General features: G+C 47.1%; 1 protein-coding gene across 6 annotated transcripts; it reads right to left on the bottom strand.

Moving 5' to 3' along the window:
- Positions 1–10,770: 10,770 nt before the first annotated feature.
- On the bottom strand, positions 10,771–21,284 carry RSAD1 (radical S-adenosyl methionine domain containing 1). Of its 6 annotated transcripts, none has more exons than XM_061143745.1 (10): positions 19,628–21,284; positions 19,104–19,237; positions 18,794–18,998; positions 15,977–16,342; positions 15,727–15,790; positions 15,173–15,320; positions 14,908–14,962; positions 13,990–14,049; positions 13,604–13,764; positions 10,771–11,219 (listed from the first exon to the last, which is right to left on the bottom strand). In XM_061143745.1, exons 1-9 carry the CDS (start codon positions 19,760–19,762, stop codon positions 13,618–13,620), a joined length of 1,314 nt encoding a protein of 437 aa, XP_060999728.1. In that variant the 5' UTR covers positions 19,763–21,284; the 3' UTR covers positions 10,771–11,219; positions 13,604–13,617. The 6 variants fall into 6 exon arrangements, 5 of the variants coding, with proteins under 5 accessions (XP_060999728.1, XP_060999727.1, XP_060999726.1 ...); XM_061143744.1 differs by having other exon boundaries at positions 13,946–14,049; positions 19,628–19,849; XM_061143743.1 differs by having other exon boundaries at positions 13,604–14,049.
- Positions 21,285–21,329: the final 45 nt, after the last annotated feature.

A 21,329-nucleotide genomic window follows, 5' to 3' on the forward strand; every position in this document is an offset into this window, starting at 1 on the left:
GTGTTTGAGGCAGGCTGCTAAAGAAGAGTTCAACAGGTAGGTCGGGGGTCAGGCACTCCACGGGAAGACACAGCGGGACCCAATCCCGAGGGGATAAAGCACTCTTCAGGGCACAGTGTCATTTAGCCACTGTAGTCTCCTCCTAGCACAGCAACTCTGAGCAACCTCCTCAAGCCTGGGGAGAATGAGGTGGCTGGGTCCATAGAGGATATGACATCAATTATCACGTCACATCTGTTTATTCCCTTGAAGCCAGGTACCAGGCCTGTCCTCAGCTACTCTTTGCAGAGGCTAAACAGCCTTCCTAAATAATAGTGTGTTTCCTCCACAGGTTGCATCATCCCTTTCTAGGGACCACCCCACCAAAGCCTGAGGCTACAGGGGTCTGTCTGAAGCCCCTTGCATCTAGCTCAACCCCTTCAGGTCTGGCTCCTTCCTACTAGTCCATCCTGACACTTGTCTTACTTCCGCATATATGCCTGGCACTTTCCCTTATCATCTGCATTGTTGTTGTTGTTATTTAGTTGCTAAGTTCTGTTTGACTTTTTGAGACCCCATGGGCTGTAGCCGGCCGGACTCCTCTGTCCATGGGATTTCCCAGGCAAGAAGATTGAAGAGAAATCTTCCCAACCCAGGGATAGAACCCACATCTCCTGCTTGGCAGGCAGATTCTTTACCACTGAGCCACACAGGAAGCCCAACATCTGCATTGCCCTCCTCCTTACATCTGGCCATTCCCTCACACACCTGGCTCACTTTCCATATCAGCCTTATTCTCCTTGAAATCTGGCTGACCCCTTAAATGACATGTCACACCACTCCCCTACTTAATAGAAACTTGCTCAGATAACACGCAACAGGAATATTAAATACTCTTTGGCCCTGAAGTTAGGCCATAGCTGGACACTTCCCAGAATGAACTGACTTCAACCTCAGGAATGATGCTTAGTCTCTGGGCACCACCTTCAGGCTCAAACTGCTCTTCCTCCCTTCTGGGGAAGGACACAGGGCGAATGTTTTGCAGGCCACATAGAACAGGAATTTAGAGTAAAACATGGGTTTACATCTCAACATTGCTCCATCCTAGGCTGTCCCTCTCCCCTTTAGGGTGGGACAGTGCCAGCCTCACAGTATGGATCTCACAGTCTCATCCTCTAATGTCTCATGCCATTTTGCTCCTAGAATCCTTATCTCAACTTCTGTATGGTCTCTGCTTCCACTAAAGTATGAGGTCCAAGGGAGCAGCAGCTTCACCTCACAGATTCAGGGACGTATCCTAGTTCCTGGAGTGGTGTCTGGTATGTCAACAGGGGATAGAGGTAGGGGAAGCCTGGGGAAACATCAGTGGGTTCATGGTAGCTGCCTTCCAATACCTGTGGGGCTGGAAGAGAACCTGGCTTCTCTAGGGCAGAACTCTCAAAGGCAAAACTGTAAACCACAATGACACGTCCCTGGGAGGTTTGCAGCACAACATGCCTGAGAACCAGAGCGCCCTCCTGGTGTGGAGACCCCAGCGCAAAAACCCTGGGACCATCTGCCTGGACTGCTGTTGAGGGCGTGTCCAAGATGGATGGGTATCAAGTTCTGGGCTCTGGACCAACGCTCTCTCCCAAAAGGAAGGTTCTCTGTCTGACTTCCCCTCCTTTCTCCTTGTCTAATCAGGAGAAGGCTGCTTGCTGAGGGCAGGATCTGGGCCCAGGGAACTGACTCACCTTGGGACCTTCTTCCTCTAGATTGTGGGGGTAGTTGTGGAATTGCCCCCATTCCATCAATGAGGACACCATTCTGGTGGCACATGGCCTAGAACTGGGGTGGCGGCAGATGATGTGGGAGAATGCTGAATTAACAGTCCCGAGTTCCTTTCTAACAGTGTGACCAAGGCACTGTGCCTCCCCTCTGAGTTTCATGTACTGTCTAACAGAAGGGGCTCAATAATGCCTTCATCGACTTCCCAGGATCAATGCAAGAGAAAAAACAAGTGTGTAAGTACCCTGAAAATGGTACTGATGAAAGGGATTCAAGTTAAGGCCCAGAACACTCAAATCCACTAGATAATTTCTCTCTTAGTGTGGTAAGCAGGATAATGGCTCCCCAAAGATGTCCACATATCTTTGCTGGAAGCTGTGAATTTGTTATCTTATAAGACAAAAAGGACTTTGCAGATGTGAGTAAGGATTTTGAGATGGGGAGATTTTCAAGAATTATCCAGATAGGCCCAATGGAATCACAAGTGTCCTTGTAAGAGGCAGGAAGGAGGGTCAGAGTCAGAGAAGGAGATGTGAAAATGAAAGGAGAGGTCAGAGTGACGTGGCCACAAGCCAAGGAAGGCCACCATCTTTTGGAGCTGGAAAAGGCAAAGAACAGATTCTGTCCTAGAGCCCTCAGAGGAACACAGCTCTGCTCACATCTAATTTTAGCCATTTCATACTTTTGACCTCCAGAACGATAAGATAATCAATTTGCATTAACAAAGGAAAACAATAGAATGGGACAGACTAGATATCTCTTCAGAAAATTGGAGATACGAAGGGAATATTTCATGCAAAAATGGGCACAATAAAGGACAGAAAGACAAGGACCTAACAGAAGCAGAAGAGATTAAAAAGAGGTGGCAAGAACACACAGAAAAACTACAAAAAAGGTCTTAGTGAACTGGATAACCATGATAGTGTGGTCACTCATCTAGAGCCAGACTGTGAAGTCAAGTGGGTCTTGGGAAGCATCACTACAAACAAAGCTAGTGGAGGTGATGGAATTCCAGCTGAGCTATTTCAAATCCTAAAAGATGATGCTGTTAAAGTGCTGCACTCAATATGTTAGCAAATTTAGAAAACTCAGCAGTAGCCACAGGACTAGAAAAGGTCAGTTTTCATTCCAATCCCAAAGAAGGGCAATGCCAAAGAATGTTCAAACTAGTGTACAATTGTGATCCATTTCACATGCTAGCAAGGTAATGCTCAAAATCCTTCAAGGTAGACTTCAACCGTATGTGAACTGAGAACTTCCAGATGTACACAAGCTGGAATTAGAGAAGGCAGAGGGGCCAGAGATCAACGTGCTAACATCTGTTGGATCATAGAGAAAGCAAGGGAATTTCTGCTTCATTGATTACGCTAAAGCCTTTGACTGTATGGATCACAATAAACTCTGGAAAATTTTTCAAGAGATGGGAATGTGAGACCACCTTACCTGCCTCCTCAAAGGCCTGTATGCGGATCAAGAAGCAACAAAACTGGACATGGGACAACAGACTGGTTCCAAATTGGGACAGGAGTATGTCAAGGTCATATATTGTCACCCTGGTTATTTAACTTCTATGCAGAGTACATCATGCAAAATGCTGGACTGTTTGAAGCACAAGCTGGAATCAAGATTGCTAAGACAAATATCAACAACCTCAGATATGCAGATGATACCACCCTAATGGCAGAAAGTGAAGAGGAACTAAAGAGACTCTTGATGAAGGTGAAAGAGGACAGTGAAAAAGCTGGCTTAAAACTCGACATTCAAAAAACTAAGATCATGGCATCTGGTCCCATCACTTCATTGCAAATAGATGGGGAAACAGTGACAGATTTTATTTTCTTGGGCTCCAAAATCACTATAGATGGTGACTGCAGTCATGAAATTAAAAGCCACTTGCTCCTTGGAAGAAAAGCTATGACAAAACCTAGACAGCGTATTAAAAAGCAGAGACATCACTTTGCTGACAAAGGTTCGTTTAGTCAAAGCTATGGTTTTTCCAGTAGTCATATATGGATGTGAGAGTTGGGCCATAAAGAAGGCTGAGTGCAGAAGAATTGATGCTTTTGAACTGTGGTGTTGGAGAAGCCTCTTGAGAGTCCCTTGGACTGCAAGGAGATAAACCAGTCAATCATAAAGGAAATCAACCCTGAATATTCATTAGAAGGACTGATGCTGAAACTAAAGCTCCAATATTTTGGCCACCTGATGCAAAGAGCTGACTCACTGGAAAAGACCTTGATGCTGGGAAAGATTGAGGTCAGGAGGAAAAGGGGGCATCAGAGGATGAGATGGTTGGGTGGCATCACCAACTCAGTGGACATGAATTTAAGAAAGCTCTGGGAGACAGGGAAGCTGGGCTGCTGTTCGTGGGGCTGCAAAGAGTCAGACATGATTTAGTGATGAATAGCAGCAACAGGAAGTTAATATAGACAAAGTCATCTGAACACTGTTTAAATCTGATTCTCCGACTTTTTTTCAATGTTCCTTCTCATTCAATGAAAGCGTCTGTGGTTATCAAGTTAGCTCAGCCCTCCCATGTTATCGAAGTCTTCTAAGCTTTCTAAGTATAATCCTTTATGTGTACTGACTTGTTTTTTAAGATTGAGCTATAATTCACATTAGATTTTACATAAAATTCACCGTTTAAAGTGTACAACTCAGTGGTTTTTACTATATCCACAAGATTGTACCACCATCATCATGATCTAGTTCCAGAATGTTTCCATCAAACCAAAAAGAAACCTGTATCCATCCACTCCCCTGCCTTCAGCCCCCAGGAAACACTCATCTATTTTCTGTCTCTATGGATTGGCCTATTAAGGACATTTTACATAGAGGAAATCATACAATATGTGGCCTTTTGTGTCTGGCTTCTTTCACACAGCATATTTTTAAGGTTAAGTCCACATAGCACATGTCAGTATTTCATCTCTTTTCATTGGTGCATAACATTTTCACTGTAGTTACATACCAAGCTTTATTGATCCATTTATCAGCTGATGAGCATTTGAGTTATTTCCATTTTGTGGCTATTGTGAATAACATTGCTATGAACATTTATTTGTGCATATATTTTTGTGTAGACATATGTTTTCAACTCTCTGGGACATAAAGCTAGAAGTGGAATTGTTGGGTCACATAGTAAATCTATATTTAACTTTTTGAGTAACTGCCAGACTGTTTTTCCCAGCAGCTGCACGATTTTGCATTCCCACCAGCAGTGTGTGAGGGTTCTAGTTTTTCCATGTGCTTGCCAACATTTTCCTTTCCTAAGATTTTAACTACTTTAGTGAATGTGAAGTGGTATCTCGTTATGGTTTTGATTTGTATATCCTTAATTGCTGATAACATTGAGCAGTTTTTAAAGTGCTTATTGTCCATTTGTATATCTCCTTTGGAGAAATGTCTATTTACATCCTTTGCCCATTTTGGGGGCGGGTAGGCTCTGCTGTTTCTTTATTGCAGTATGTAGGCTTTCTCTAGTTGCTCAGAGGGTTCAGTTTGGCTCCAGAGGGTCAGTTGCCCCTGACACGTGGGAATCTTAGTTCCCTGACCAGGGATCGATCCTGTGTCCCCTGCATTGGAAGGTGGACTCGTAACCACTGGAAACCAGGAAAGTCCCCTCTGTCCACTTTCTTGGGTTGTCTTTTGGTTGTTGAGTTGTAGGACTTCTTGATACATTCTGGATATTAGACCCTTTTCAGATATATGATTTGCAGATATTTTCTCCCATTCTGTAGGTTTTCTTTTCACTTTCTTTTAAAAATTTATGTTTATCAAGTCTTAGTTGAGTCACACAGGATCTTTGGTCTTGATTGTGACACGCGGGATCTTCAGTTGTGGCATGCGAACTCTTAATTGTAGCATGTGGGACCTAGTTCTGTGACCAGGGATCAAACCCAGGCTCCTTGCTTTGGGAGCTCAGAGCCTTAGCCACTGGACCACCAGGGAAGGTCCTTTTTACTTTCTTGATCGTGTCCTTTGACACACAAAATTTTTTAATTTTGATGAAATCCAATTTATATCTTTCCTTTGGTTGTTTCAGCTATGTGTTCCTAACTTCTTGAAAGTTTACAAAAACCAAGTGAGGTAGAGAGTATCATTAGCACTCCCATTTTACAGATGAAGAAATTAGGGTACAGAAGAGGGAAGCACTTTACCTGAGATCAAGCAGCTAACAAACAGGTGGCAGAGCTGAACACACGCATTCATGTTCCCCAAGCCGGAAGACCTCACCACTCCTCTGCTCAACCTCCGTTTGAGGAAGAGGATCCTTAAATTCTTCTTGGACCATCAGACTTGTTCAAGATTAGGCTAGCCAGGCTGACAGTTTTCATAGTTCATCTTTTATTGTTCATGAATTAATCTGAAGGGTAAGTGCGAGGGGAGGGGTCCTCAGGCGGGGGCATGTCCAAGGCAGCTTTCCCGGTGCTGTGAAGCAGCCTCCGTGAGCCCAGGCCCTGCCCACCTTGCCCTCCATCAGGGCTGCCAAGGCCTCAGACAGGGTATCTGGCCCCTCGCTTTGGTCCTAATCAAAGTAAGAAAGGTCAGCCAAGAAAGTGAGGCCTGTGTAAGCTGGTCAGGTTCAAGGGCAGGGGGAAGTCCCATGCTGAGTCAGGGACAGCAGGAATGGAGGTAAGGAGACCCAAGGTCTCGCAGGGGTGAGCAATGGGCACCAGGAGAGACCTAATCCGGAGGTAGGGGCAAAGGAAAGGGATGCTCTGGTGGAAGTGTCTCCCAGGTGTCAGAGTCTGGGAGGCAAGTAGGGGCAGCCCCGCCTGCATAGGTAGCCGCCTGAGGAATGGGGCCATTCCTGACCGGCCTGCTGGGGGAGGCAAGGAGCACTGGTCTGAGGAGTCACCTAATGAGGGACCTCCCTTCTGCTTGGTCACACTGCCTGGAGGCTGTCGGTTTGCCCTGTGGCCCACATCCACCTGAAAGGTAGCAAGTTCTACACTGGGCCAGGGGGTATTTTCCAGAAACCCAGGGCTACCTACTGACAAGTTTCAGCATCACAAAGAAATGACAGGTATTCCTTCTGTTCTGTCAGGAATCAGGAATTCTTGCTGGTCCAATCCCTTCATTGAACAGTCAAGAAAACCAATCTCACTTGAGAGAAGTCTTACAGGTAAGAAGCGGCACAGTGGAGATTTGGTCCCAGAAGACACACCCTCAACATTAGATGGCTCTCCTGGGAGGAGAAAGCCAACTTGAAACTTGACCATATCTCTGGAGCTTGGAACTGACAGAAAAAGTCACAGGGCAGAAGATAGACTTGATATAGAAATATTTGAAATTTCTAGAAAACTCACTTTCCAAAAAGTAAAATCTATGAAAGATAAAAAAGACAACATGCTGGAGGTAATACTTGCAGCAAATATGACAAAGAGTTAATATACTTGTAATTATTTATCTATGTAAATATTTCATTCAACTTGATCAGGAAACCATCAAGGCTAAATAAGCACCTGGCTAAATAGAAATAAGCAAAGAGCTTAAATGTGCACGGAACACAATTGTTAGTAAACAAATGTTAAATGGAGGGACTTCTCTGGTGGTCCAGTGACTAAGACTCTGCACTCCAAATGCAGGGGCTTCAAGTTTGATCCCTCGTCACATGCCACAACTAAGACCTAGTATAGCCAAAATATTTCTTTAAAAACAAATACTGAATGGAGAACATTTGATCTGGCTGGAAAACTTTAAAATGAAAATTGAAACAAGGTACCATATGATACATTAGACTATTCTTTAAACTGTATTTGTATATATGTATATACATATGTAAACAGAATAGGATTTGGAAAGAGTTGTTTTCTGATAGCCTCTTAATATCTATTTTTACCACCACCCTTCCTTTCTTTTTAATTAACCAAGCCCTTCTATTATGGGGAATGATGAGGCAGCAGTAACATGCTTACTACCTGGAATGTGGACATGATGGCTGGAGCTCCAGGGACCACATTAGACCATGTGGAGACCTTAGGGATGGATGCTATGAAATGAGGATACAGTGCATAGAGTTATAAGTCTGTGTTCTTTGTGACCAACAACCATGGGCCCACTAGGCTAGCCCTGAAATGCTTTGTCCAGACGTCTTCCATGTGGAAGAAGAAGACAAGCTTAAGCTTATGTTATTCTGATTTTCTGTCATGTACTGTTGAACCTAAACTTACCTGATACGTGTATCAAATCTCTGTAGAAGTGTAAAGGTGACTATACTATGGTAGGCTTACATTTATTATTATTACCGTTTTACATTTAGAATATATTCATGTACTATGTATATAAGTATCTGTTTTGGAGCCCCAGTAAACTCAGCTTGCCTATCACCTCCTAGTGATGTGACCTGGGGCAGTCAATTTGTCTGAGCCTGTCTGCTCATCTGTAAAGTGGGCATGATAATAACAAAATTTATCTCACTGGGTTGTTGTGGTGCTTAAAGGAATTAATGCAGATAAAATTCTTGCACGATGCCTGGCTTACAGCTATTACTGTACTACATTATGCTATCACATTGTGGCAGAACCAACCAGAAAAACCTGGGACATATTGTTGAGGAAAAGAAACAGGTTGCAAAGCTGGCACATGAGTAGGATCCCTTTTGTGAAAAATTATTTTTATTTCTACATAGATATGTATATCAAGAGATGTCTGGAGGGATGGTTGGCCAAATGTTGTAGTGGTAATTCCTAGATAGTAGAAGTTTTGCTTTCTTCTATATGGTTGAAAAAAATCGTTGTTATTTTTTGAGCAGAAAAATTTCTAAAAAAAGAAAAATCCCTTGGAAAACAATATAACAACTCATACCAAGAATCATTAAAGCATCCATACCCTTTGACCCAATCACTCTTGGGAATTGATCTGAGGAAATAATTCAAATGCAGGAAGAAGCTATATCCATAAAACCATGTACTACAATATGATTTGTAATAGAGAAAAATGGGGAACCACATAAATGACATATTAGGGTAATACTTACTACAATTATTTACTTACTGGAACACTGTGCAAAAATTAAAATGAGTAAGATGATGACCACGTAACAATATGGAAAAATGCTCATGACAGACTGAGAAGAAAAAGGAGCAGAATGCAAAATGAGGTCTGTGTCAGGAGCACAACTAGGCAAAAGTCTTGCATGCATTTGAATGAGGACAGGAAGAGAACACAAACACAGTTGAGTCTGCCAGGACCACTGATTGTAGACATTTTTTTTTCACTTAAAATTCTGACTAATGTTTCTATAACGTTCTTTGTATAATTTTTAAAATTGGCTTTGGGACTTCCCTGGCAGTCCAGTGGTTAAGACCCTGCACTTCCAATACAGGGATGCAGGTTCAATCCCTAGTCAGGGAACTAAGAGTCCACATGCCATGAGGCATGGGCCAAGAAAAGAAAAAAATTTAAAAATTGGCTTCAAAAATCCCCTCAGGGAAAATAAAGGAAAGCAGGAAGAAGAAGAGAAGATGGAGAAGATGATTCTCCCAGAATTGGGGTATGGATGAGGAGTTCAGAGGCAATCTGAACACATGGGCACAGTTTTAGCCGGGTCATCTACTTGGGTGGCCCCAGAGGCAGCCTCCCCTCTAAGTGATCAGGTGGAACAAAACAGTTGCCTGAGTTAGGGAGACAGTACCTTAGCTGATACTAAAGTGAGAATTAATAGTGCTCTCCAGACTGGAATCCTCTGGAAAAACTGATCATGCTTGCTATTGATGACCAGTGAGCTGGCAAGGGCGTGAACTGCCAGGCCTCCTGGAGTGCGGTTTGGCACTGTGTATTCAAATGAAGGATGCAAATCTCCTCGGAATCACACTCCTTGGGATTTAGCCTAAATGTAAGGAAAAGATTGAGCCAGTGTATAAAAATATTTACACAATACATTCATTACAAAGTTTATAAAATAAAAAAGTAAACCTTCTGCTTTACCAAAAAAGGAATTGGTAAACTAAATTTTGGGATAACCATGCAGTGGTACACTATGAAGCTACACTAAAAAATTAGGATGTAGATATGAATTTGATATGACAAAATGCCCACCACATCTGAGGGAGAATAAGAAGGCAACGAAAGCAAGATGCATATTATCCTCTTTTAGTAAGACTTTATCTAAAGATGTTTATTTGCATATAAGCATTTCTGCTAAGATACACACCAAGATCTAAAAGTAGTTAACCTCTGAATGGTGGGATTACAAATGGGATTGAGCAGTATCGTCCAACTGTAATAAGCAACCCTGAGGCTACTGGTTTGTAACAGTGAGTGTTACCACCCCCTCCTGCTCCTATTTGCTGTGGTTGGCCACTCCTCTGCCCAACATCTTCTCCACTTTAGGACCCAGGTGAATGCAAGGGCCTCTGTTTTAACACTGCAGGTCTCTGTGGTGGAAGTGTTACAGGAAGCACACTGACTGAAGCCGCCCACCCTGGCCAGGCATCATAGTAACCATTTGCATGAGTTGTTGTATGACAGGAGGTCCTGGTAAGGACCACAGAACTAATAAGCCACTACCAACTGCAAGAGTTCAGGAAAGGTCAAAAAGAGACACCACATGTCTGACCACCTCCCAGAATCCTCCTCACTAGCATCCATCTTGGCTGAACAAGGCGTGCACTACCAGGAAGGACTCTGAGTCAGAATGACTGGCTAAAGACAACCTGGAAACTAATCCTATCACCACAAACCCCAAGACTGCGAGCCACTGCACCCTTTCCCAATAAAACCTCTTGCTTTGTCAGCATATGTCTCTCCTCGGACAATTCATTTCTGAGTGTTAGATGAGAGCCCAGTTTCGGGCCCTGGAAGGGGTCCCCCTTCCTGCAACAGAGGAGGAGATGGTGGACCACCACTCACTGGCTTTTACAATCTGTGTTGGGCAAGTCTCCTGGCCCTTCCCAGGTTCAACAGAGCAGGAATATATACTGGTAAACATTTTGAACAATAAAACAAGTTACCACGTAAGTTATTTCATCCTTGTCTTAACACATTCAGGCCGCTAAAACAAAAATACCATAGCTTGGGTGGCTTAAACAACAAACGTTTATTTCTCACAGTTCTGAAGGCTGGGAAGTCCAAGATCAAGGTGCCAGGAGATTTGGTGAGGGCTCGATTCCTGGTACATAGCCATCTGTCTTCCCTCCATGCCATCACATGGTGGAAGAGGCCAGGGAGCTCTCTCTCATAAGCACATTAATCCCTTTCATGAGGGCTCTATCCTCATGACCTAATTACCTCCCAAAGCACCGCCCCTGAAAACCATGCCTCTAGGGATGAAGTTTCCACATATGGATTCTGGGAGGAACATAAACATTCAGTTTACAGCAATCCTATTACTTCAAGTCCTTTCTTTGCAGAATGCAGTTCCTTTCCAGGAAGTGGATGGTCTCTTGAAGATGGGACATGTGGGTTCTCCAGGAGGGAAAAAACAGAAATTGAGACCAAGCACCAAGGCAGAGGTGGCAGCTTCAAGCCTGAGGCAGAGAGGCGAGAGAGGGGTCAGGATTTTGGCTAATTTAAGAGACAGGTCAATCAACCTGACCCATGGTAAGAATAAAACAACAATGTGACAGAAAGTTCTAAATGTCCAGAAGTGTTATGCCAGGTCTGTTACCGTACTGCTTATCACTTGAGTCAAGTCTAACAAAATAGCTGTCCGGCTTACTTTACTTGGTCGTCAATGAGGGTGTGGGTAGGAATGGGGTGAGGGTGAGGGTTGGGGTGGCTCCATTGGCAGCCCTAAAACTGGCAGCACTCCAGGTGGGGAAGGTTTGGTCCTTCAAGCTGTAACCACACTCTTTCACACACCACATTTCTCTAACTCCTCTCATCACCTCATCATCAGAGTAGTTTGTTCACCCTTCTTATTTGTATCCATATGCCTTTCAACAAGACAGGTGAAAACTGACAACAGAAGCCTCCACATGCAGGAGGAGAACCCCTCTGATGAATGATCCCGAGAAGGCCTGGACGCAGAGGGAAAGACCTCACTCCACTTGGCCATGTCTGGAATTAGCCTCATTTCCCTTGTTTCTCCGGATCCCCATCTCTCAGAATGGAAGGCAGGACAGGATGGGGTTTCTCAACCTGGCCTGACTACTAGAGCCACGATTAAAAACTAGATTCCTGGGCTCCATCTTCTGGAGACTCTGATTCACCTGGTGAAGTGGGGAGGCTGAATCACAGAAGGTGATCTGTGCCATCCCCACCGGACTCCCATCCAGCTCCTCTGCACAGACCTCGCAAGGGGCCCCAGCAGGGAGGGCCCAGGCATCTCAGGTGGCACGGGCCCTGGCAGCAGGGAGAAACCTGAGTGGGCCCAGGTTATCTGATGGCACACCTGCACGTCTTGAATATCATGATCAGGGGAAGGCTCGAGAAGAGGCTCCAAGGCAGAACACACAGGTCACCGCGCAAGCTATGCTGGGGTCAGAGGAGGTAGCAGGAAAAAGGCATTTCTCCTTTTCTGCTGTCAGTCCCTCAGAACCAAAGGCGCTGCAGGCTTCCCCAGCCCCTCTATACACATTCACTGATAGCCCTGGAGTTTCTCTCTTTAAGTGTCTGTCAACACGGTGGTGAGTGCCTTGAGGGCTGGAATAGGCCTTACTCCTCTCTGCTCAGTGCTGGCACAGTTAGTGCTTGCTGAATATTTCATGAATAAAAGAGAGGTGGTAACACTTACCGTGTTTACCACAGGTCAAAAAAAGACTGATACTCACACCCACTAGGCACAAGGGAAATGCATGTGCTCACCTCTGAGGGGTGGGGAAACCCCACCCTTAGTCACCCAGCTAGAGGCTGAGCTTTGCATGCCCTGATTTGCAAGGGTACTAAATTACCTTTGGCAACAGGGAACCCTTTGACATGATAAGTTGTTTGCCTCTTCACAGGAAATATCTCCCTCTCCACTAGCCTCCCCCACGCTGCATAGAATTACTAGGTTAAGAGTATCTGCCCTTAAAAAAAGAAAGGGAAAGGTTTTTTTTGGGGGGGGGGGGGGAGGGAAGCTTTTTTCTATGGATGCATGCCAGTTAATGGCTGTAGATGGAATGATAGAGTCAGAAATTCACATTTTGCAACTTCCAACCTAACCACTGCTTTAGGCAAGGATAATCAATGAAAGCTAAGATCACAGCCAAATGATGAGGTTCAGGAAGGAATCTCAGCCCTAGACTGATCCTCAAACCCCCAAATCAGGATCCCACACTCCACTGAAGCCCAGACAAAGGAGAGGATCACAGTTAAGACAGGCTCCAGATAGTCTTATGAGGTTATTTAAATAAAACCAGGTGACCATTTCTGCAGGTAAAAGGCCAGGGGAGAATTAACAGGCTCTGATATTCCCTGAATTCTCCCCTCCCCTTTCCCTCTTAGCTCCCTCCATCTTCACTCTTTCAAGGGAAAGGCTGAAGAGGGGAGGGAGAAGACTGGGGGGCACTCTGGAAGATCTGAGGCTCCTGACACCCACGCATATCCTGGCTGCCCAGAGATGAGGCAAGTCTTGCCCTGTTCTTTCCCACTGTTCTCAGAGTCCAGCAGGCTGCTTTGGACACATGTCCTGTCCTGTCCTGTTGAGGCAGGAAGCCTGAGAGCTCTATCTCTCAGAATCTTCTGTCAACCAGGATTTGTTTTCAGTCTACTGATGAGAGGCACCCACAGAAACCATTACTCCTTCTTTGGAGTAATGCTTCTCTGGCAGTGGTAGGTGCACTTGACGCCAGTCCCCAGGCCAGAAAAGTCCTCCCGTCCACTTCACTGTAACCATTCCCCTGGGGATGCCAGGGCTGGGCAGTGATCAGAACCAGGACAGCACCTGCCAGTGACGATGTCTGCAGTCATCCCAGCCCCCAAAGCCTACCTGCAGAGTCCTGGCTACAGAACATGTGGCTCTCCTCTGGTGGCTATCCTCTGGGCACGGAAGAGGGGGTTTTCTGCTGCCAGGCCTCTTGGAGCCGAGATAGAAGGGACAGCAACAGAGAGTCCAGCACAGCCAGCCCCTCCCAGGAACACCGAAGACCCCTGGAACAACAAGAGGCCTGGCTGGGACTGCCCCCTCTTACTAGTCTCAGTCCTCACCCTCTGCCAATGCCAAGGCTCTGGCACCAGAGGCCCTTCCTTGTCAATCTTTCTCACCTCTCTCTGGTCTGTAGATGTGTAGTCAGGATTCCCTGGGACCCCTAACCACTGCCCCACAACACACCTGTGATCCAGCAGCAACAGGCCCTGCTCCTGTAGCCCCTTCACCTCTTTGCTGGCTCCAAACAGGTCCCACAGGGTCAGCTGGGGCTCAAACTGCTGCCAGTGCTGGGAAAACAAGAAGGGGCAGAGGTGCGGGAACCACAAGGTGGGGAGTTGGCAGGGCCTATTCTAGGCCACCTGCCTGGGGGTGTAGTGAGGGGTGGCTCCAGTCCAGCACAGAGATCTTAGAAACTGACTATCATGTACACCAAGACCAGGTCAATGGGTCAGCAGGGAGGTGGGCACCTTCACTCCTATTCCATGTCCAAGCCAAATCCGGCTCCCAGCCAAGCCAGGTCTTCCTTTGCTCATTTCCCCCCCTGTTCTGGTCAGAGTATGGCCACCCCAAGTTGGGGCTCTCACTGGAAAAGACCCTGATGCTGGAAAAGGTTGAAGGCAAAAGATGAAGGGGGTGGCAGAGGATGAGATGGTTAGATAGCATCACCAACTCAATGGACATGAATTTGAGCAAACTCCAGGAGATAGTGGAGGACAGAGGAGCCTGGCATGCTACAGTCCTTGGGAGTTGTAAAGAGTCAGACATGACTTAGCAACTCAACAACAAGTCCAGATTCTAGGGCTCTGATTTCATCTAGAGCAGTTCTGGGCTTCACTGATCTTTATTGCACTTACTATCTGAGCTTTTAGCTCTGCTTTAAAAACATTTGAAAATTCTTAATCTAGCCTATTCCGTCAGATGGCTGAGAAGGTTGCAGTAGATGGGGACTAGAGCCCAGGTCTCTGTAGCCCTGGTCGAGGGCTCTCACCATCGCCTTGCTGCCCAGTGCTCCTGCCCATCAGGTCTCAGCTAGACCAAGGCCCTACCGCTAGCTGCCGGTGCCAGAGGAATGGGAGGGTGTGTGTGTGTGTGTAGACGAGAGAGTGAGACACAGTGACTCTTACCAGGTAAGACAGACCTCTTACCTGGTGAGTGATGCCCACGTCTGTGCGTAGCCCCATGGCCAAAACTTCCTCCAGCCTGAAAGAAAAACCAACAGGGGGTCTTGGAGAGGAGACTTATACTTCTCCCATCGTTCAAACTCTAGTTGGGATGTGTGTATGGGGGATTTATGAGGATCACACAGCATGGGACAGGCTGGGGGAAGGGCAAGGCAGGAAACAAAAATGTGTAGGTGGGTGGTTCTTGGGGTACAGGGGGAGCCTAGGTGAAGAGCCCTCAAGTGCTCACAGCTCCAGCTCACTCAGGGGGATGCGCCTCCGGGTGCCGTGACCAAACAGCATCACCTCCTTCATCCAGTTGTCGGGCTCTAGGGTCTGGATCCGAGCCTCTCGGGTGTGGCCCCCGGCCCCCTGGGGTATAAATCGCCCGTGGGCCCCTGACAACATAAACAGGTTAACAGCAGCTAATACTGTGTGCTTGCCAGATGCTAAGTCAGTGGTTCTCAAAGCACGGCCTCTGGACCAATAGCATTTCATATGCTGGAAATGTAAATCCTCAGGCCCTGTCCAATTCCAGAAATTCTAGAATTTGGTTGGGGTTCAGTTGGGTTTTAACAAGCAGTCCAGGTAATTCTGATGCATGCTAAAGATCAAGAACCACAGTGCCAGGTACTATCCCAAGCACCTCAAAACACATACTTAAGAGCTCTGCCAGGTAGGTAGTACTTTTTGCCACACTCTACATATGAGGAAACAGAGAGTCGGAGAGGTTAAGTGGCCCAAGAGCACACAGCCATGACATTGCTCTCCTGAGTCATCCCATCTGTGGTTCATAGGACTCACCAGGCCCAACGCCAAGGTACTGACCACACTGCCAGTAAGTCCAATTGTGGGTACTAAGCGCCCCCTGTGGGGAGGGAGGGAACAGTCAATGCAGAGAGAAGTAGGTGGGCTGATCCCTGTTCAGGTAAGAGGCACCTGGTCACAACGCCCCACCATCTCAGGCCTTGGAAGCACCCTTCTCCCCAAAGGGCCACAACTGCCCTGTCATGCCTTAGCTTGCCCAGGCCCCACCTTCAGCTTTAGGACTTACATTCCGGGCAAAGTTGGAGACCTCATACTGGCGAAAGCCAGCCTCCCGCAGGACTGCCCGTCCCTCCTGGTACATCTCAGCGGCTAGTTCGGGGTCTGGGGCAGGAAGGGCACCCTGCTGCACCTGGGTGAAGAGTGCGGTGCCCCGCTCCAGGGACAGCTGGTAGAGGGACACGTGGTCATCACAGCAGCGCAGGAGGTCCTGCAGCCGCCTGAGCCATGGCCCCACCCGCTGTGCCGGCAGCCCCAGCATTAGGTCCACAGAAACACGCCCTGGGAAGAGGCGCTGGGCCTCCGCCAGGGTCTGCAGAGCATCACTGGCCGAGTGTGTCCTCCCCAGCAGCTGGAGCTCCTTGTCATCTAGAGACTGGAGAGAGAGGGTGGAGTATAAGCACGCAGGCAGGCTCAGAGGGAGACAGAAACACTTGACTGGACTTACTGCAGACACAGATCCAGGGGGAAACATAGGACATGGCAGGGAGCTGGAAGTGGATGGTCAAGCCAGTAGCAGGGGTACCATTCACTAAAGGGTTACCACGTGCAAAGCATTCTTATGCAATACCTAATTTATCCCAAGAACCCTCCAACACTAGCTCCATTTTACAGATGACAAAACTGTAGTTCATTAAGTAGCTTGCCCAAGGTCAAACAATGGTGAAGTCAGACCTGGAAATTAGGACTGTCTGACTCCAAAGCCAACAATCTTTTTTTGATTTTACTTTTTATTTTGAAATTTTCAAACCTATAGAAAAGTTGCAATTAATATTTTTGCCACTTTTGCTTTGTTTCTCTCTAAATATGTGCTAAGTCACTTCAACTGTGTCTGAGTCTTTCCAACACTATGGACCGTAGCCAGTCAGGCTCCTCTGTCCATCGGAGTCCCCAGGCGAGAATACTGGAGTGGGCTGCCATACCCTCCTCCAGGGGATCTTCCTGACCCAAGGATCAAAGTCGTGTCTCTTACATCTGCTGCATTGGCAGGTGAGTTCTCTACCACTAGCACCACCTCGGAAGCCCCCTCTCTAAATATACCCATACATTATTATTATGTTGAATTTTTTGAGAGTAAGTTATAGACCATGCTGTCTAAAAGAACCATCTGAGATGATGAAAATATTCTGTAACTGCACTGTCCAATATAGTACATACTAACCACATGTAGTTGTTTAAATTTTAGAAGTTAATTAAATTTAAATACTCACATTCTAAGTGTTACCTAGCATGAGGTCAGTGGCAACTATATTGATCAGTGAAGATACAGAACATTTTAGTAGAATATGGTAGCCATTGCCCACAGGCTAGTAGGCACTTGTAATATGGTTATCTAAATGTAAAAAAACATTTCTTAAGAATAAGGACATTCCCTTACACAACTATAATCTAATTACATAGTTCAGGAAATGTAACATGGACACAATCCCATTATCTAATACACAGTCTCATTCAAAGTTGGCCAATTGTCCCTAAATGTCTGTTGTAGTAATTTCCTCTTCCCACCCCAATTCAGTATTCAATCAGGGGTCACACATTGCATGCAGCTGTCACTCTCTTTAGTCTCCTTTAGTTGAGATCCTCATCCTGCCTTTGTCATTTATGATACTGACATTTTTTTACAGGTCAGTTGTTTTAAAAACTGTCTCTTAGGGAATTCCCTGGCAAGTCCGATGGTTAGGACTCAGCATTTTCACTGACAGGGGCCCAGGTTCAAAATCCCTGGTCAGAAAACTAAGATTCCACAAACCACACATTGTGGCCAAAAAAACACCCCAAAATCTCTTAATTAGTCCTAGAGATCTCTTGTACATCATTGTGTTTATAGTCAGCAATACTGTACTGTACATTAAAAAGTTGTTAAGAGGGTAGATCGATGTCATGTTATCTGTTCTTATCCATACGTATACAAAGCCTCTTAGGTGTCCTGATGTTTCCTCACAATTAGATTCAAGATATGTAAGTATTTGGAGGATAGAATATCTCAAGAAATGGTGTGTCCCTTTCAATATGTCCCATGTTGACAAAGCCCTGACCCCAGATTCTTTGGTAAGTGGTACACATACTTGAAATGGGTGTGTGTGGAGTGGGGGTGGGGATACTGGCTATAGAAATACCAAGGGCCAACCTGAGAGGAACACGTTTCTCTCCGACTTAAAACCCTTCAGTGACTCCCTTGTCACCACTAGGCAAAACCTCAGGTTTCCTAGTATGGTGCTGAAGACTTCTGGGCCCCAGCTTGCAACTTTGTCCCCAGCCTCTCCAGTCACAAGGAATGGCTCAAAGGTCCCCCCAAACAGGCAAGCTTTTCCAAATCCTGTCTTTCCCCTGCAACACCCTCTCCTCTGATAGACTCCTCTTCCTTATCCAAACATCACCTTCTCCAGGAAGGTTTCCATGATTTTGTCAGACTGACATGCCCTTCAGGCTATACTCTTGAAAGCCTTTTGTAGAGACCCCATTCACAAGCAGACTTTATCATGCTGCAATGATCTGACCACCTGTCTGCCTCCTCCTGCGTCTCCAGTCAGGTAGTAAATCTTTCAAGCATCTACTGTGTGCTAAGAACTGTAGTGGCTGCTTGTAATACTGTGATGAACAAAAAGGCATGCATGATCCCTGCCTATTAGGGCTTGTAGTCTAGCATAGAAACAGACAAGTAGGTATCACCACACACCTACAGTGCCTACTGTAGGTGCCTACACTTTCAGTGCCTACAGGGCCTTCGTACACAGAAGGCGCTCCATAAATATTTGCCCTATGAATGAATATGACTGGATGAGAGACATCCTGGATGCCCCAGGATAAGGTGGGTGAGATGGGTTACCTGGAGGCCAATGGACAACCTGTTGACTCCTGCTGCCCCAAATGCTGCCAGCCTGGAGCCTGAGGCCGAAGTGGGGTTGGCCTCCAGTGTGACTTCAGAGTCTGCAGGCAGGTGAGCTGCCTGGGCCACTGCCTCCAGGACAGCTGCCACAGTCTGGGGGCTGGCCAGACTAGGGGTACCCCCACCGAAGAACACAGACTCCACTCTAGGGAAAGAGAATGGAGATGAAAATGTGGGGGAGCCCTCCGGGATGCCTGCAACCTGTTCTGCTGCCCTACATAATTCCCAAGACCCTGCCCCCAGTACCCACCGTCGCACTCCGCTGAGTCGCAGCAGCGTCTGTGCCTCGGTCACCAGACAGCGCCTCAGAGCAGCCTCGTCTACGCCACGGGGGATGTACTTGTTGAAGTTGCAGTAACTACAGCGCTTCTCGCAGTAGGGCCACTGGGAGCAGGAGGCATGGGAACCGGATGAGAGGTGACCCTGGGCTGCCCCGGCCACTTCCAGGGTTCAGTCGCACACACCCCCATCCTGATTCCGAGGTCCATCAACAGTGGCTACCGCATCTAAGCCACACAACTCTCCAAGGGGATGAGTAAGCCCACTTCAATGGGAGAAAACTGCGGTTCAGAAGGGAAATCACTTGTCAAGGTCAACGAAATTGCGAGCCCCAGAGACTTCAGTTCTCCGGACCGAGACCTTTCCCTGCCAGGGAACAGGTCCCAGACCTCGCCTCGGGCCGGTGAAGGACGGCAGGTGGGCCCGCGGCGTGACAAGCGCCACGGCGGCTCGCGGTCCTCCGCTCCCGCGACTCCGCCTCCCCTCCCCACTCACGTGGACGTAAAGCGCGGCGCGCTGGCTCCCGGGCGCAGGACTCTGGGGTCCTCCCGCGTTCTCCGCGGGGCGGCGCCTCCGGGCCAGCTTGGCGGCCTTCACCCAGCCGCGGGCCTGGGCCCGCGGGAGGGCCATGGCGCCCGCTACGGCTGAGCGGCCCGTTGCGCAGGGCAGGACGCGAGCCCGAGACAAGCCCAGGGTAGGTCTTACGGCGCGCGCAGAGCCGGGCGGGGTGGGGTGGGAACGGGGGGAGCGGCCGCCCGGGCGGAAGGACCGGGGCTGCGTGGTCGCGCCCTTGGACGGAGCACCGCGCTAAGGGCTCGGGGGCATAGCGCCACCTGCAGACGGCGCAGCCGCCCGGCCGTCCTTTCTCTGGCGGCTGGAGGTGTAGTGGGGGAGCGCCCCACTTTTTGGCACCCCATCGCGAGCGAGTTCCTGGATCGATCCAGGACCTGTTAGTTCGTTCAGTAGGTTTCTTCACGTTTTATGTGCCTGGCTCAGAGTTTGGGCGCTGAGGACATCCAGATGCATAAGATTAGGGCGAAGTACAGGTACAGGAGACAGGGGAGAGGTAAACCAACAAGCGACAACAGGCAACCGATTTAATTCAGCACCTCCTGGATACCAGGCCAGTGTGCTCCGTGCTGTGACGTTGGTCTGTTACAAGGGCTGTGGACTCAGTGGGGGAGGAGAGGGCACTTGGACTGAATGCTGCAGGAGCAGAAAATCCCTGCGTGGTCAGGAGCGCAGGCTGTCACCTGGGTCGGGCCAACCCCCAGGCATCTGCTGTGAGGAGAGTCAGATGGTGCATGTGGGACAGATAGGGTTCAGAAGGGCTGGACAATCCCAAAGAACTGCCCCAGGAAGTGGAAAGATCACGGGCTTTGGAATCAGGCAGCTGGGTTCTAATTCCAGCCGTGTAAATTTGGACAAGACACTGAACTTCCTGAGTTTTCAGTTTCATCCTTTGTTAAACGGGGCTAATGCCTGCTTGACTGTGTTCTTGGGAAGATTTCAACAGGAAATGTTGGATGTATCTGGATATGGATACAACAGGATATGGATGTGTCTGTATGTATATAGTGACTGGCACTCAGAACACCCTAAATTTATGTTCGTTTTCTAAAAAGTAAAGATGAGGCTGCTGCTGCTGGGGGCAAACACTGGGAGATAAGGCTTGCAAGCAGAAGGAACTTTTCCTTCTGTCTCCGAACTAGAAATCGATATGCTTAGCTGTTTTTTATTTCTTGGATCAAGCTACAGCTTGCTTTATCCTGCTTTAACTGCCCATCAAGGAAGCCCTGGTTTCACTGATTAAGAAAAAAGATCAAAATTGGTTTGGTTGGGAGGGATGGGGGAGTAGAGGGATGTAGTATGATAGTTAAAGGGTATAGAGTTTATTTTTAAGAGGTGATGAACATTTTTTATGTTGACTTTGTTGATCAGTGCACACATCTGTGAATATACTAAAAACCATTGAAAGTAACACTCTAAATGGGTGAATTGGGTAGTATGTGAATTATAACTCAATAAAGCTATTTTAAAAAAACTACTTCTTGCTGCACTAATCTGGCAACAATATGAAAAAGAAATGTGTGTTGATATCTAATTGTGTTAGATAACACCCTAATTGTGTTGATATCTCAAAGGGTTCGAGCGAGGATTAAATGAAGTAGATAATGCACGCCAAAGTGCTTAGCAT

Source organism: Dama dama, chromosome 5 (assembly GCF_033118175.1).
Source record: "Dama dama isolate Ldn47 chromosome 5, ASM3311817v1, whole genome shotgun sequence".
Taxonomy (NCBI): Eukaryota; Metazoa; Chordata; class Mammalia; order Artiodactyla; family Cervidae; genus Dama; species Dama dama.

Excerpts from the sequence above, each read along its gene's own strand:
- RSAD1 (XM_061143743.1), bottom strand. The coding sequence starts at position 19,762 with ATGGCCCTCCCGCGGGCCCAGGCCCGCGGCTGGGTGAAGGCCGCCAAG. Across the intron at positions 16,343-18,793 it reads GGTTGTCCATTGGCCTCCAG|TCTCTAGATGACAAGGAGCT; the intron begins GTAACCCATCTC and ends CTCTCTCTCCAG. Across the intron at positions 15,321-15,726 it reads GTACCTTGGCGTTGGGCCTG|GGGCCCACGGGCGATTTATA; the intron begins GTGAGTCCTATG and ends TTATGTTGTCAG.